This window comes from Marmota marmota, unplaced genomic scaffold, assembly GCF_001458135.2.
Source record: "Marmota marmota marmota unplaced genomic scaffold, marMar, whole genome shotgun sequence".
Classification (NCBI taxonomy): Eukaryota; Metazoa; Chordata; class Mammalia; order Rodentia; family Sciuridae; genus Marmota; species Marmota marmota.
This window is the reverse complement of record NW_026000222.1, coordinates 12,831,502-12,847,739: the sequence shown is the minus strand read 5'-3', so window position 1 is coordinate 12,847,739 and position 16,238 is coordinate 12,831,502. Positions and strand designations below refer to the sequence as shown.

At 34.4% G+C, this 16,238-nt stretch overlaps 1 protein-coding gene across 1 annotated transcript in view; it reads left to right on the top strand.

The window, feature by feature from the left end:
- Window positions 1-1,033: 1,033 nt before the first annotated feature.
- Phlpp2 (PH domain and leucine rich repeat protein phosphatase 2) overlaps window positions 1,034-16,238 on the top strand; it is a 66,279-nt gene continuing 51,074 nt past the window's right edge. Inside the window, exons 1-3 of the mRNA XM_015496114.2 lie at window positions 1,034-1,057; window positions 1,560-1,840; window positions 12,958-13,091. Coding sequence (XP_015351600.1) covers window positions 1,566-1,840; window positions 12,958-13,091 — 409 coding nt within the window. The 5' untranslated portion in view covers window positions 1,034-1,057; window positions 1,560-1,565. The remainder of the gene's footprint in view (window positions 1,058-1,559; window positions 1,841-12,957; window positions 13,092-16,238) is intronic.

Genomic DNA, 16,238 nt, shown 5'->3' with positions numbered 1-16,238 from the left:
AATAACTTGTCACATGAACAGGTGGAAGGATGATGTTTCAGTCAATCACAACATTGTGGAATAGTGTATTTGGGGAGCTGTAAATAGTTGGATATGACTGAAAACAGAGTGAAGGGCAGTAGGAATGAAACAAGAGAAGTATGTTGGTTTACTTATCAGTGGAAATTTCTTTTTGATTAAAGAGAGAAATGGTCCATCATAAAAATAGAACAGGCAAATGTTGATTTATACATTTGTTATGTTGGCTGTAGCAGTTGTTTTTGTTTTGAGATAGCTTGACTTCACAATACATATGTGAATTTCACATTCCTACGTTATCAAATGCAACATTAATTTTTTGGAACATGTCAGAAATGGAGAGACTATTTGTGCAATATTGTGCCAATACTGTACTTACTTATTTGGAATATGAAGCAGAGGGTTAGGACCCTAGAGAAACTTTAAAATATTCATAAGTAGACATGTACAGGCAGGCACAGTTACACATACCTGTAATCCCAGCTACTAGGGAGCCTGAGGTAGGAGGATCACTAGTTTGAAGCCAGCCTGGGCAGTTTAGTGTCTCAAATAAAAAGTAAAAAGGGCTGGGGCTGTAACTCACTGGTAGGTCATCCGTGGGTTCAACCCTAGTTCTGGGGATGGGGGGAGACATGTACAAAAATGTTTATTGTAGCCTTTTTTTTTCCATCATGAAACTTTGGGGAAAACATTGAATACTGTCAGTAGTACAGTGGTTAAATTGCAGTGTATTCATATAATGGAATATTATTTTAACAACTGAACTGGGTATATTAACATAGATATATCTCTAAGTCAATATTGAACCATATAAAATTGCAGGATGATGCTGGGGTTGTGGTTCAGTGGTAGAGTGCTTGCCTAGCTTGTGTGAGGCACTGGGGGGTTCGGTCCCCAGCACCACATAAAAATAAATAAATAAATAAATAAACAAATAAATAAAATAAAATTATTGTATACATCTGTAACTAAAAATATTTTTAAAAAATTGCAGGGTGAAATATAAGTATGTTAAGATACAGATAAAGTTTTAAATCAGGTAAGACAGTACTATAAATATTTATTAATATTCATGTATGACAAAAATGTATGAAATGATAAATACGAAGGAGAGAGAGAGAGAGAGAGAGTGATAGGGGATTGTAGTGGGGTTCCGTAACTTCAACTATATATATAGGAATGAATTGTATATATTTGCTTTAGAACAATGATTTGAACTAAATATGGCTAAATGTAAAAAAAAATATGCAAGTTGGGTAATAGGTGCATAAGTACTTTGATTTTTTGTTTGTTTGTTTGTTTGGACACTTTACTGAAAAATAGAAGCAGGCCAGATATCATCATAGATGGAAGCATGAACAGCTGGTGGAAAAGAAAGTTATTGTCCGGGTTAAGAATGGGCATGGCAGAGGTGGACGCTCCATAGGAGAAAGGGGATAGTGGAGCAGAACTGGTGAATATAAAATAGATGGGGTGAGGACTGAGCATGTCTAATTCACTAAATGTTCTAGCTAATAATTTATTTTTCTTAATTTTTTTAGAGAAATATGAAACGAAATGGGAGCAGAAATTGTTTAAATAGGAGAAGTAGGTTTGGTTCTCGAGAAAGAGACTGGCTGCGAGAAGATGTGAAGAGAGGCTGTGTTTACCTTTATGGAGCCGACACGACCACTGCCATTTCAACTACCACTTCCTCTACTGCTTCCTCCTCTTCCTCTGACTTACATCTTGTCCTTTGCACAGTAGAGACACCAGCCTCAGAAATTTGTGCTGGAGAGGGAAGAGAAAGTCTTTATTTACAGCTTCATGGAGACCTGGTTAGGTGAGATCTGAATTTATCTACTGCAATATAAGTTGCGTTTGTTTCTGCTTAGAAGTGGACTTTAGGAATTTAATCATGCTGGAACTTATATTGATTATGCAGTCAGTAGACTTGAAAAGATTTGTCCCTAGAATGCTGACTTTATGATTCTTGAATTTAGAAACTATCATGAAAGGAAATTGATTTCTTTTATTTGGAATACACTAAAGGTCTGATATCTAAATTTAAGATAAGTTTTTAAAAAGTTAATTATTTTGAGACAGGCACTGTAAAGCATGCCTGTAATCCCAGAGACTTGGGGGGCTGAGGCAAGAAGATCACAAGTTTGAGGACAGCCTCAGCAACTTAGCTAGCCCCTATCTCAAAATGAAAAGGTCTGGGAGTATCTCACTGGTAGAGCACCTCTGTTTAGTGCCCAGTACAGCAACAGAACAAAACAAAAGTTAATTATTTTAGAAATTATAAATAGAATGAAATTGAAATGTGTAAAATGGTATAGAGTGAGAAGTAAGTCCTCCATTGTTCCCTGTGCCTCAGCTACCCAGACTTTTTCATGAAGGTGGCTGTTGTTACACATTTCTTATGCATTGTAAGGATATTCTGTGCTACTATAAGCATATAGGACCTGGTCTCAAAATATAAAAGGGCTGGGGATATGTGCTATAGTGCTTAGCATGCTCAAGACCCTGGGTTCAATCCCCAGTAATACACACAGAAGTTAATAAGCATATACGTAGAGTCATGCATGAGTGTGTGTGTTCCTATGTATATATATTTAAAACTAATGATGCTGTATGCAGCACATTGTTGACTTAATATCACTAAGAGATCTTTCCCTATTAATATTTATACAGTTATCATTTATTTAGTGGCTGTAATAGTGTTCCATTTTATGAGTCCACCATAATTTTAGCCAATCAACTATTATGGCCATTCAACTTGTTACCAATTTTTTATGCTTACAAACAGTGCTGCAGTGAATGTCCCTGTATCTTTGATGTCCCTTATATGTGGATGTCTCTCTGTAGGATAATTTCCTAAAAGTGGAATTGTTGGGTCAGTGATATGACAATTTATAATTTTGATAGGTATTGTCAATTTCTTCTTCATGGATGTTATATTTCCATCCAAATATAGAAGTACACCCATTTCCCCTTTCTCCAGAATATGTTAGTATTAAATTTTATATGTAGATACAGATATATGCATGAGGACATATCTGCTTATACATAGAAATGATTGTTGGGCCTCAAGCATTCGAGGCAAGCACTTTACCACAAATTATAACCCAAACCCCTTGACTGTGTTTAAATTAGAGAATCATAAAGTTAGCATTCCAAAGTCAATTCTTTTCCAAGGCTAGCTTAAGGCTAGCAAAACTGAGGAATTTTGGTATTTCATTGTTTTATGTTTCATTTCTCTTAATAAGTGAAGTTGAGCGGATTTCCACAGATTTAAAAGCCATTCATATGTTAAATGTTTTATATAAACATGAAGAAAAAGTCTTATAGTCTTATATTGTGCATATGAATTCTTTGAGTTTTTTTTTTTTTTCTTTCCAAATCACCATTAATTCTTAGAATTAGACAACATCAAATAAGAGTTCTTTAAATGCCTGACCATAGGTGTTTGGTGTTCCTCCTTCCCTGTAATAAAGAAATGTCTTGAATTCAAAGCTGTGGGTGGATTCATTACTATTGAAAGCGAGAAGGGAAGCTCCCACTTACACCTTGAAAGTGGTAATAATAGTAGCACCTCTAGCTGAGCTAAAATTGATGTCGTTGTAAAGGTGTAAACTGGAGTTTACTATGTATTTCGTTTAGAATTTGGACTAATTCTTGAAAAAGTAGATTAGCATTTGAATGTTTTCCTTGTTCACAGTTAACTACATTTCCTAAATCCATTTGTACAACAAAAGGATCAGACTAAGGGTGATCCTTAGGCTTTTCTAAATCTTAACGCTGATTCTGATCTAATTTTATCAGGTGGAAAGCCTTGACCTAGATAATAGCTGCTAGTGATTGATTGAGTTCACTTATTTAAGCATGTGACTTACTCATGTGTTTTCTAATGTATATGTATGCAAAGATGTTAGGAATGTGGAGAACCCCAGTGTTGGTTTGCTAGATGTAATATTAGGTAGTAGTTGTGTAATTAAGAATTCAAATGTGGTATAGTTTACTTATGTAAATCAAATTTAAAAAGTAGAATGTTTAACTTTTCTTATCTGTACCCGAGGTAGAATGTTTAACTGTTTTTATCAGTTTATAATAAAATAACCCTTTGAAGGTATAATTCATTAGAAAATAATGAAAACACAATTGAACAGTGGTTTGAAAAAATGGGTATTCTTTTGTTGCTGGAGTAGGAGTTTAAGAACTTATCCAAGTAAGAATAATGGTGATGATTATGATGATGATAGATCTTAGCTGACTTTAAGCGCTTGCTTGTGCCAGTCAGTGTACAAAGTGCTTTATACACATTTTTCATTAAATCCTTATAATAGGGGCTGGGGTTGTGGCTCAGTGGCAGAGTGCTTGCCTCACACCTGTGGGGCACTGGGTTTGATCCTCAGCACCACATAAAAATAAATAAACAAAATAAAGATTGTGTCCATGTATAACTAAAAAAAAAAATTAAAATAAAAAAATCTTTATAATAATTCTAAGGGAGGTAGTCTCATTCCTTTTAGGTGAGGAAGAGACTTTGAGAGAAGTCCAGTTACCTGCTCAAGATCAGGAAGGCATGACCAGGCAGTTGAAATACCTAATATTCAAGGTAGATGATAGACTTCCTTTTTTCCAATGAAGATCCTGCAGGAGAGGAGAAGCTGCCACAGCAGCTCCTTTTACTCAGGTTTACAGCTTAATCATGCCTATTTCAAGATCATCTGATCTTTTACTCAGCTGTTAATTGCTTGAGTTCAACCTTATATTATCTAATCTAAGGAGAAGGTACTTTCTTTGGAATAGCCCTTTATAAGATAGATGACAATCTAAGGGATTATTATAATTAAGAATCTTTTTTGCTGAATTCAGAAGTGTAGTATGTGTTCATTGAATATATATGCTTTATATATATTACCTGTTTAAATCTCAACAATCATATGAGTTAAATATTATGTCCCTCTTATCACTGAGGAAAATGAGGCTTAAGCCTTGCATTGAAGAATAATCAGCTGGGAAATGGTAGAGCTGGGGTTTGAACCCTAGCATTCTGATGTCAGATCTCATTCTCATAACTTATGTTGGTAACATTTTTTTCCCTAGATCTTTTTTTTTTTTTTTTTGACCATGCATTCACTTTGTCCCTTCCTTCCTATCTTTTTCTCCCTCCCTCCTTCTCTCTCTCTTTCTTTTGTGGCATAAAGATTGAACCCAGGGGTGCTCAACTACTTAGCTACAACCCCAGCCCTTTTTTTTTTTAAAGCATTCATTTTTTTTTTTACCTTTATTTTTATTTATTTATTTTTTTATGTGTTGCTAAGCGTCGAACTCAGCTCCTCACATGTGCTAGGCAAGCGCTTTTCCACTGAGCCACAACCCCAGTGCTCCCAGCCCTTTTTTTTTTTAAACTAATTTTTTTATTCATTTCTTTTTAATTTGTTCTAATTAATCCCAGCCCTTTTTGTTTTTATTTTGAAACAGGGTCTTGCTAAGTTGCTGAGGCTGGCCTCAAACTTGTGATCCTTCTGCCCCGGCCTCCCAAGTAGACATATACTTCTTAATAATTTTCTAATAATTACATATTTGTGCTTATACCATATATTTAATTTTATATTCTCATACTTCACTTAATCATCTTAAATTCAATGTTATTAAAAATTCTTCAGATACTAGTTTTAACAGCTATAGAATATCCCATTTTATGGCTATACTGTAAATTATTTAAAATTGAGAGATAATATGCAATAATGCTATAGAGGTTAGATTCTAGAATGAGAGTGCATGGGTTCAAATTCTGGCTCTGACATTACTGTATAAATATATAATGATCAGTGCCTTGGTTTACTTTTTTGTAAGCTGGAAGATAATAATATTTACACTGTAGAGTTGTTATGAGGATTAAATTATGTGTTATACAGATTAAATGAATTAATACATACCTGTAAAGTACTGCTTAAATTGTTCATTTAGGAAGCTTGTGAAAATAGATTTTGATTCAGTAGGTGTGGGAGAGGGCCTGAGATTGTATATTTCTGTTAAGTTCCCAAGTGTGATGTATTATACTTTGATTAGTAAGGGAGTACATGATGCCTGGCTCCTACCTTTTTCTGTTGATTACACCCAGGGCCTCTCACATGCTTTGCATGTGTTCTACCACTGAGCTACACCCCAGCCCCAAGTACTCAATAAATATTTCCTATTAGGGTTGTTTCAAATAATTGAACTCCTAGTAGTGTTGTGTAGATTAAACCAGTGCCTATAAATCTTTACATTTCTGATTTTTCCAGGTGGGGCCTAGAAATGGATTATAGGGACTAAAATCTTTGGTTTCTCTAAATCATTCTTTATTTCCTCAACTTTTTTTACATTCATGTACTTGTCACTTAAGTATGAGTGAAAGTTTCTGACTTAATAGAAGTTTAGCACTTAAAGGTGCTAAACTTTAAGCACTAGAGTGATACCTGTTAGTGAAAGTAAGTCTGCCCATCACTAACATACCACATTGTGCCCCCCACCCCATTTACGTGGCAGAGGACAGGTTTTTTTGATTGTCATAACTACTGGGGAGAGTCACCAGCATTTAGATTTAGAGGGTAAGGAATTGAGAGGCTTAGGGTCTTCATAGTGTAGGATAGCAAAGAATTGTCCTATACCAAAAGCCAGGAACTTCCCATTGGGAATTACTGGTTCCATTCCCTTCCCTCCCCACCCCACCCCCTTTTTTAAAAATTAATGTGAAACAGACCTAGAGTCCAGGTTGAAAGTGCGATCCTCAGGCTGGCTTGTGGTAGAGCTACAGTTAGAACACCCACATCTAACCACCCAGTCTATTTCTTGCATTATTCTTTGTGACCCTTTCTTTTCTATTGAACTGTCAAGTGATAAATGATACTGTAGTAAGGTTAGTGTAATCATTGCCTTCTGTCTGAAGGGTTGTAAGGAGATCATATGTAATAAAATGGATTGACCTTTGATTCTTAGTCATCAAAATAACTTAAGATTTCTAAGTGTTTGATAGCCATCTTTAAGATAAGCTGAGAACTAATAGGATGTTTATAGCAGATGATAATACTCTTGCTATTTGGGATTGAGTTCTAGGTCCCTTTTCTGTCATTGACTTGTTGGGTAACTTCTGAGTCAGCAAAATTTTGTTTACAGTGCGCATGCACGCGCACTTTTTTTTCTTTCCCTTTTTGCCATGCTGGGGATCAGACACTTGGCTTTGCACATGTTGGTCAAGTGCCGTACCACTAAGCTACAATCTCAGCCCTATTTACCATATTTTGAACTGAACTGATTACCCATGAGTACGGGAGAATGAGGTTTTTTTTTTTTTTGTTTTGTGCTTCATTCATATTTTTGTACTACTTAAAAAACTGTAAAAGAATGTATTATAAATACAAAATTGGAATATAAATAATTTATTTTGAAATAATTTTTAAATATTTTAATACTTCTGAAATCAGCATGTATCTTACTGTTTATGGTAGGTCACAATTTAATTGGCAGTGTTTTTTCTTCCTTAATGGTTATTCTGACACCATAGGGTTTACTGCAGGGTACTTCTGACACTGATCACCAGGGTTAGTGTTGACTTCAAATATTAAAGGGCATGGTCCTGCTGTGTGTGATGTTGCATGTCTGTAATCCAACCTACTTAGAAGACTGAGGCAGGAGGATCCTAATTTCCAGTCCAGCCTAGGCAACTTAACAAGATCCTGTCTCAAAATAAAAAATGAAAAGGGAGGGGGATGTAGTTCAGTACCAGTACCACTGGGCTTCAGTACCCAATACTGCTAAAAATAAATAAATAAATAGAGGACATGGGTCCTATTAAGATTGCCCTATTCCAGCTGCTCTTTGAGGGTCTCCAGGCCACTTGTATTTCTGAGTAATTGTTTACAGATTTGGAAGTTCCTACAACCCCCTTGGATTCAATAATTTGGTGAAAAGACTCACAAAACTCAAAAAGTTCTGTACTTACAGTTACAGTTTTAATATAAGAATACAAATCAGAATCAGCCAACTGAGGAGATATAGGGTGAAGTCTGGAAAGTCCCCTGTGAAGAGCTTCTGTGCCTTCTCCCATTGAATCTGGGTCTGTTACCCGCTGGCACTTCACCAATCAGGAAGCTTTGCTGAACTTCAACAAATGTTTATTAGGGCTTCATTACAAAGCCATGGTTGCTTGGATCATTATCTCTGTGCCTGAACTCAATCTCCAGCTCCTTGGTTTCCCTGCCCAGGTCAAGTTGGCACCAATCCTCAACCTTTCGTGACTGGCTCCCATCCTGAGTCACCTTGTCTCCAAGCTAGTAACCTAGCATGGGGCGGGGGGGTGGGTTTAAGAAACTGTCAATAGCAAAGACACTCTTCATTCAAGATTTAGAATCTATCTACGAACAAAGGACAATAATGGTGCATAAAACATAGTGTATCTTTCAAATGATGGCATATTAGTCATTATAAAATAATGGTAATTTTAAAACAACCTTTTTTAGGTTCCATGGTATGGCTAAGTTGACATATGAAGTGTTTTGAGCTCTCTTCTACATAAATTATTTTAGTTGCATAAAATAATGTTTGTCTAAAAGATAATTGATTTTGTAATGAAACTGATAACAAGTTCAAAGGCTGATGTCATTATGTACTAGTTGTGTGACTCTGAATCTTGTGACTCTCCCAACCTCATTTTTCTTATTTGCAAAATAGCCATGGTTTTGTAATATTTTAAATACCTTCAGCACAGTGTCAAGTGTAAGTATCTGTATTATCATTTGAATTTTTCATGGTATTGTTGATTTAACATTTGCAGATTTTATCTTTGTAGGTGGAAAGGAATTGAGTTTTAATCCGAATTTGATGTAGGAATGCCACAGTGTTTTTTTTGTTACGTCTTTGATACTATGTGTTACTCCATGTGTTGAATTTTAATAGTTTGTGCTTTTGCTCTCTACCATTACTAGAACTTTTTTGTGTGTGTGTGTGGTGCTGGGTATTGAATTCAGGGCCTTGCACATACTAGGCAAATACTGTACCTCTGATCTACATCCTCAATACATAATTAGAACTCTTGTGAAATGATACTTAGAATGAAATTTACTCTTACATGTATCTTAACTATGTGCACTGTTCAGAATAAGAAATATAGAAAAATATTACTGTTGGCTAAGAGAGACAATCTGCTGTTGATACATTGATGCATTATGTGGCTTTTTTTTTTTAAATTTTTTTTTCATTGTAGGTGGACCTAATACCTTTATTTTATTTATTTATTTTTATGTGGTGCTGAGGATGGAACCCAGGGCCTCATATGTGTGAGGCAAGCACTCTGATACTGAGCCACAATCCCAGCCTGGGTGGCTGGTTTGATGAGAAATAATCATATGCACCTATATTCAGATTTACATAGACTATAGTATTGCCAACCTAAAGCAGTATTACAAGTAGTTCAACTGCTAAATGTAACTTTTTGTTGCTAGCATTACTATTTTCTACATTATTCTATTTTGCAGTATATAATTTCTTTTTGATTTGTGAGAAACTTAACAAATAGTAAATTACTAGCCTGTTAAACTTTTGGAACTTTGAAACAAAAAATTGAGCTGTAAGCATATTATAGCATTTCCCTCCCTGATACTCTACTCTCTTAAGCACATGAGTTTAATGAGTAAATGGAATTAATCTTTCATTTTACTTGTTTTTGTACTTCTTTAAACGTTACTTATTTACTCATTTATGCTAAATTAATGAGAGCAGATATGGAGGTCTCTTGTTTGTTTGTTTGTTTTTTTGCCATCAGGGAAAATACTTTAAGTATAAATATGTAAAGAGGATTTCCAAAATTTTTTAAAAAATATTTTTAGTTATAGTTGAACACAAAACCTTTATTTTATTTATTTATTTTTTTATGTGGTGCTGAGAATCAAACCTAGTGCCTCACACATGCTAGGCAAGTGCTCTACCACTGAGCCACAACCCCAGCCTGAGGATTTCCAAAATTTACAGAGCCTTTTTTAGGCCAGGGAATTTGATCATGTAAAATATGTAAATTAGTGTTTCCATTTCTCTAAGTTTTCTAGAGAAAAATAGGAAAATTGAACAAGCAAGAGTTAGCTTGAAAGTATAATTATTTCTTGGTCCTGAATATGTGATCATTATATGGAATTATAGTATTTAAACACATTGAACTCTATATCCTGCAATAGTAGGGTTTAGGTGGAATTTGTATTATATTAGGAAGATGTCTTGGATAGTCCAGAGATTCTTTTTCTATTTCTTTCTTTCTTTTTTGAGACAGGAGTCTTGCTAAATTGCCCATGTTGATCTTGAACTTGTGATCCTCCTGCCTTAGACTCTTGAGTTAGCTGGGATATTAGTTATGTGCCACCATGCCTGTTTAGGTGACCTGAGTTCTAAAAGAGGGTGATAGTCAATGTGGCCCAATTTGATTCCTACAGGAGTCTCTTCCAGCATATTTCTGATAGATGGCTCGCTGGTTCTGTGAGCAATTTTGAAAGACAGTGTGTTTGACTATTGAGCATCACTAGTTATTAAATCCTTCCTCATGTTTTAGTTCAAATCTACCTATGCAACTTCTCATTGTTACTCGTCCCATTCATAGGAGCAATATAGAGTAAGTTTTATTCTTCTTGACATCTGACGATATAGCTCTTTGCACCTTCAGACTCTGTTTTCAACTTCATCTTCCTTCAGTATTCTTCTTATTACATGGTTAGTTTACTCTGCCAATATGCAGAATATTAAAAGTTCCTCTTAAAAATAAAAAAAATCAAAATAAAAAATTTTTTTTTCAGCAAAATTCTACCATTGTGCTGGGAAAATGCCTAATGAATGCCATAGACCCTTGTGAATTTTTGTTTCCCTTTGGCTAGGGGTTAATTGATGTTTTTTTCACTGAAAAGCTTGTTTTCACTTTCATTAAATTCAATATTTATTGATCTTTATGAACTTTATTTCCCTTTGGTCTTTGGTTCTTTGTAGTAGTTTGTTCTGAGTTTATTTTATAGTTTCTGGAATCTAAAAGACTGAAGTGAGTAGCAGATGGTTGTTTTATTTTTGTCGTTTTTGCACATCAGCTTGATTTCTATTCCTCAGTTACCATTTTGATGCAGTTGTTTACATGCAGCTTTGTAGTGTTCCTGTTTCATTACATTTTTTACTTAAGTATTATTGCCAACAGCATTTTACAGTTTTTTAACTATCAAGTACAGATGTCCTTTTTATCTTTTTGCCATGATGAGAAGTATATAATTTTCTTCTAATCAACATAATGCAGTTCTAATCCTAAACTTTTTTAGAATTATAATTGTCAAGTTTTTTTAGAATTACAATTATCAAGTTATTGTGAATACTTTGTACATGTAAGATATTTTACTATATACTTTGTTATGCAATATCTTGTTGTAACTAAATAAATTTAACAATACCTCTTTGAGTTAGATTTTTATTGCTTACTCCCATTTTACTGATGAGGAGTTTAAAACAAGAAGGGTAAATAATTATACAGTGGCATGCAGTTGCTAAATGGTAGACTCAGATCCAGGCAGTCTAACTTGTAGCCCATATTCTTAACCCCATGGAAGCAGTAATTATAGTTTGCTTTCTGATAAAAACATTGTGAGAGATCTGTCTTGCTGTTTTGACTGGTATAGCTAGCACCTTCTGTCCACATACAAGTTGATCTTTTTGTTTTAAAATATTTTATAAGTATTTATTTATTTATAAGTCTGTTTGATTTAAAATACAGTGTCACCAGGGGCCATAAATGATTACCAGACATTTTGGTTTTATCTTAGCTTTTAGTGAGGATGATTCTGGGGGATTTATTGGGCTATTCATTCACCTATGAAGCTGGTAGAAATATATAGCATTTGGAACAGTAGATAACCCTAAAGTCTACACCTATAGTTGCTTGTATAACTTATATGAAGACAGTTATGGCCAAGTATTACCTTTTACATATAATAATTTTACTGCCTTTAAAATTGACCAAAGATTTTCAAAGCATTCTGCAGGGTCTCAGAGATTCTTTAAAGGCGTATTTAAGGTCAAAACTATTTTATAGTAAGATATTAATTTTCTTTTTCATTTGCAGTCCCTCATGTGGAACTTTCTAGAGACTGGGACATGATATCTCAACAGAGTGAAGACAGAAGCAGATTTGAGAATTCAGCTTTCTTATATTAAACCAGTGGTTAAAGTTACAAAAATATAACTCACTAAACATTTTTATTTTTGAAAAAAAATTTAAAAAAATTTGAAAATATTTTTGTTAATGAGCTTATTATTTTAAGGCAAATGAATAAATCTTTGGAAATTCTTAATTTTAATTTCGAATATATTAAAAATCTATGGAGTATGCTCCATGTAAACAGAAGCCCTTTGAGGTTCGCAAAGAATGTAAAGAGACTGAGCTGGGTGTGGTGGTACACTCCTGTAATCCCAGCAATTTGGGAGGATACAGCAGGAGGCTCACAAGTTAAAAGCCAGCCTTATTAACTTAGTGAGGCCCTAAGCAACTTAGTAAGACTCTGTCTCAAAATAAAATATAAAGAGGGGAAGGGATGTGATTCACTGTTTAAGGGCCCCTGGGTCCAATTCCTGGTACCCACCACCTCACCCACCCCCCCGCCAAAAAAAAAAGACTAAAACTTTGAAAACTGCTTGTTTAGTAGTTGTATCATATGATACTGAAGGAGATCTTGACCTAGAAATTTAAAAAAACAAGTGTATCAAAAGATTAAAAAACTAAATGAAGGGCTAGGAATATAGCTTAGTTAGTAGAGTGCTTACCTCACATACCCAAGGCCCTGGGTTCAGTCCCCAGCACCATACACACACACAAACAAAACAAAACAAAAAATCCCCAAACCTAAATGAAGCATTTTTATTACTTACCAAATGTTTTTCTTTTTATTGTGTGAGCAGGAGACTGGAACCCACTGAACGACCTCTTCAGATCATTTATGAGTACTTATCCAGGCTGGGATTTGAGGATCCTGTACGCATACAGGAGGAAGCTACAAATCCTGACCTTGGCTGTATGATTCGATTTTATGGTGGTAAGAGTTTATCAGTGGCTTTGTGAATATCTTCACTACTTTTAAGTTGATTATTTATGCTCCATCTGCCTTCAGCTTTTTAAAAATATTTTCTCAGAATCTATTTTTGACCTAGTTAACTAATGTAGTTAAAGACCATCAAGCTACAAGAAAAACAAAGGGTTAGGGAGTGAGGAAAGATTCTAAAGTATTAGCAGTAGTATCTTTATATTTTTTGTTCTTTTATTTTGTTAATTTATTAGTTATTTTTATACCTTTGCCAGAATTGTGATTGAATCATGCTTTTAGTATTGAGTTATGTTTTCAAGCTCCTGGTAAAGTCTGTGAACTTTTGGATAGCTCAGTAGTGTTGAAAAGTAGTGATTATCATATATGACTTGTCATTTGATGAATGTCAAATTTGTATATGGTGAATTCATGGGTTTTAAATCATGGATTTTTTTGGGGGTGGTGTGGGGTACTGTGGATTGAACTCAGGGGTACTCAATTACTGAGCCACATCCCCAGCCCTGTTTTGTATTTTACTTAGAGACAGGATCTCACTGAGTAACTTAGTGCCTCACCATTTCTGAGGCTGACTTTGAACTCAGTGATCTCCTGCCTCAGTTTCTGGAGTCCCTGGGATAATAGGCGTGTGCCACCACTCCTGGCTTAAATTGTGGATTTTAACTTTGTCTTCTCTTCTGTACATTCCCCACCTGCCAGACTGTTTCTCCATTTTATATATATAAATATATACGTGTGTGTGTATCTTATTTTAATAAGTCTTAATTTTATATATATTTATAATAAATAAATATATATTTATAAATATAAATTTTTATATATATTTATATATATATATATTTTAAAATACTGGAGATTAAACATAGGGATGCTTATCCACTGAGCCACATCCCCAGCCCTTTTAAAAAATTTTTATTTTGAGTCAGGCTCTTGCTAAGTTGCTTAGGACCTCACTAAGTTGCTGAGGCTAGTCTCAAACTTGCGACCTCCTGCCTCAGCCTCCTGAGTCATTGGAATTACAGGTGTGTACCACCTTACTTGGCTAAAATGAGATACTTTTATGAATGTATCTAATTCTATATAACCTACTAATACTACCACTAAGTAAAATTCATTGAGCACTAACTATATACCTTTATACTTATGAATTGTCTAAATTACTCATTATAGTCATGCTGTAGTAGCTACTAAACTGTTTTACAGATGAGAAAACTGAAGTAGAGTTTAACTATGCTCAATGTCATATTATTAGCAAGTGACAGACACATTTGACCCATAACAGTTTTGAATTTATATGACTCACTTACCAAACAAGCCAGGATAGTTAATTTATTAATGTATATAATCATGTGCTAAGATTCTTTGCTCTCCCCATCCTTTTTTGATTTAGTTTTTTCTGTATACTTATTTTTGTTTTTGATTGCTGTTACTGGGGATTGAACCCAGGGCCGCTTAACCACTGAGCCACATCCTCAGCCCTTTTTATTTGTTATTTTGAGACAGAGTCTCACTCAATTGCTGAGGCTGGCTTTAAACTTGTGATCCTCTTGCCTCAGCCTCCTGAGCCACTGGGATTACAGGCACATGCCATTGTGCCTAGCTCTGTATACTTTTTATTTATTTATTTTTAGATGTTGATGGACCTTTATTTTATTTGCTTATTTATATGCAGTGCTGAGAATTGAACCCAGTGCCTCACAAGTGTGAAGCAAGTGCTGTACTGCTGAGCTACAACTACAGCCCCTAGCTTTGTATAACTTTTTTTAAGAATATTTATTTTTTAGTTTTAGGTGGACACAATATCTTTATTTTGTTTTTATGTGGTGCCGAGAATCGAACCCAGTGCCTCACGCATGCTAGGCGAGCGCACTACCACTTGAGCCATATCTCCAGCTCCCTAACTTTTTGATATAACTCTTAAACATATGATAAGTCAGTTTTATTTAATGCACTTCATATTTTACTTACAATTTTTGTCATTGTGCTGTTTTATGTCATAGTTGATTAAAAGTTGGTTTAATTTATTATATTACCATTAATTTCTGTCTTTGGGAATGGTCTGTGTCCTGTGGTCTTGCTTTTGTTTTGTTTTGTTTTTTTCCTTTTGCTTCTGTGTAATGATCATTCTGGCAAGATTTTTTTCCTTTTCTCATTTACCTTTGGCTGCAGCATATTAATATTGATCTGTAGCATATTAATTTTTTTTCTTTCTTTTTGGTTAAATATTCTGATTTGCAGCTATCCTGTATCCAGCGTTTGAGAATTAAAAACCCAAGGAAGAAATAAGTTTTGAAGTTAATTCTGGAAATAAATCCATGTTAAGGATTATTATGATTAAAGTCTAAGTAATTTTTGTATTTCTTAATTTCTTAGAGCATTATAAGATCTTAAGCACTATAAGATCTAGGGCCTGGCTAAGTTGCTGAGGAAGTTATTTCACTTATCACTTATGTAATACAATACTATGCAGTCCTAAAAAGATTGGGGTTGATTTTTTTCTTTAAACTGAAGTGGAATAGTTTTCATTATCAATTAAGTTAAAAAGAAAGGTACAGAGAGTATATAGAATATGTTACTTATTATCTAATAAAGACAAGAAAATATACATTCACAGACATATATAGTTCTTAAATTCTTGAGTGATATGAGAGTGAATGAACAAATGAGGGAGTAAATTCCAGAAGAGGGAAATATAAATAAAATCTTTTGGTAGTTCATGGGGGGAAATGGTTGTTAGGTTAAAGTTAAATCTGAGAGAATTAATTAAGACTAATTTAAGGAGTGTACCTGCTTAATGTCATATAACTTGGTTGAAATAAAAATCAACTTGGAATAGGTATATGCTCATTATCTGTGATTGAACCTGAGTTCTTCATTATACATTTTTTAAAATTTTTTTTTAGATTTTATTTATTTATTTATTGTTATTTTTTTTATTAGTTGTTCAAAACATTATAAAGCTCTTGACATATCATATTTCATACATTTGATTCAAGCGGATTATGAACTCTCATTTTTACCCCGTATACATATTGCAGATTCACATCGGTTCCACATCCACTTTTTTACATACTGCCATACTAGTGTCTGTTGTATTCTGCTGCCCTTCCTATCCTCTACTATCCCCCCTCCCCTCCCCTC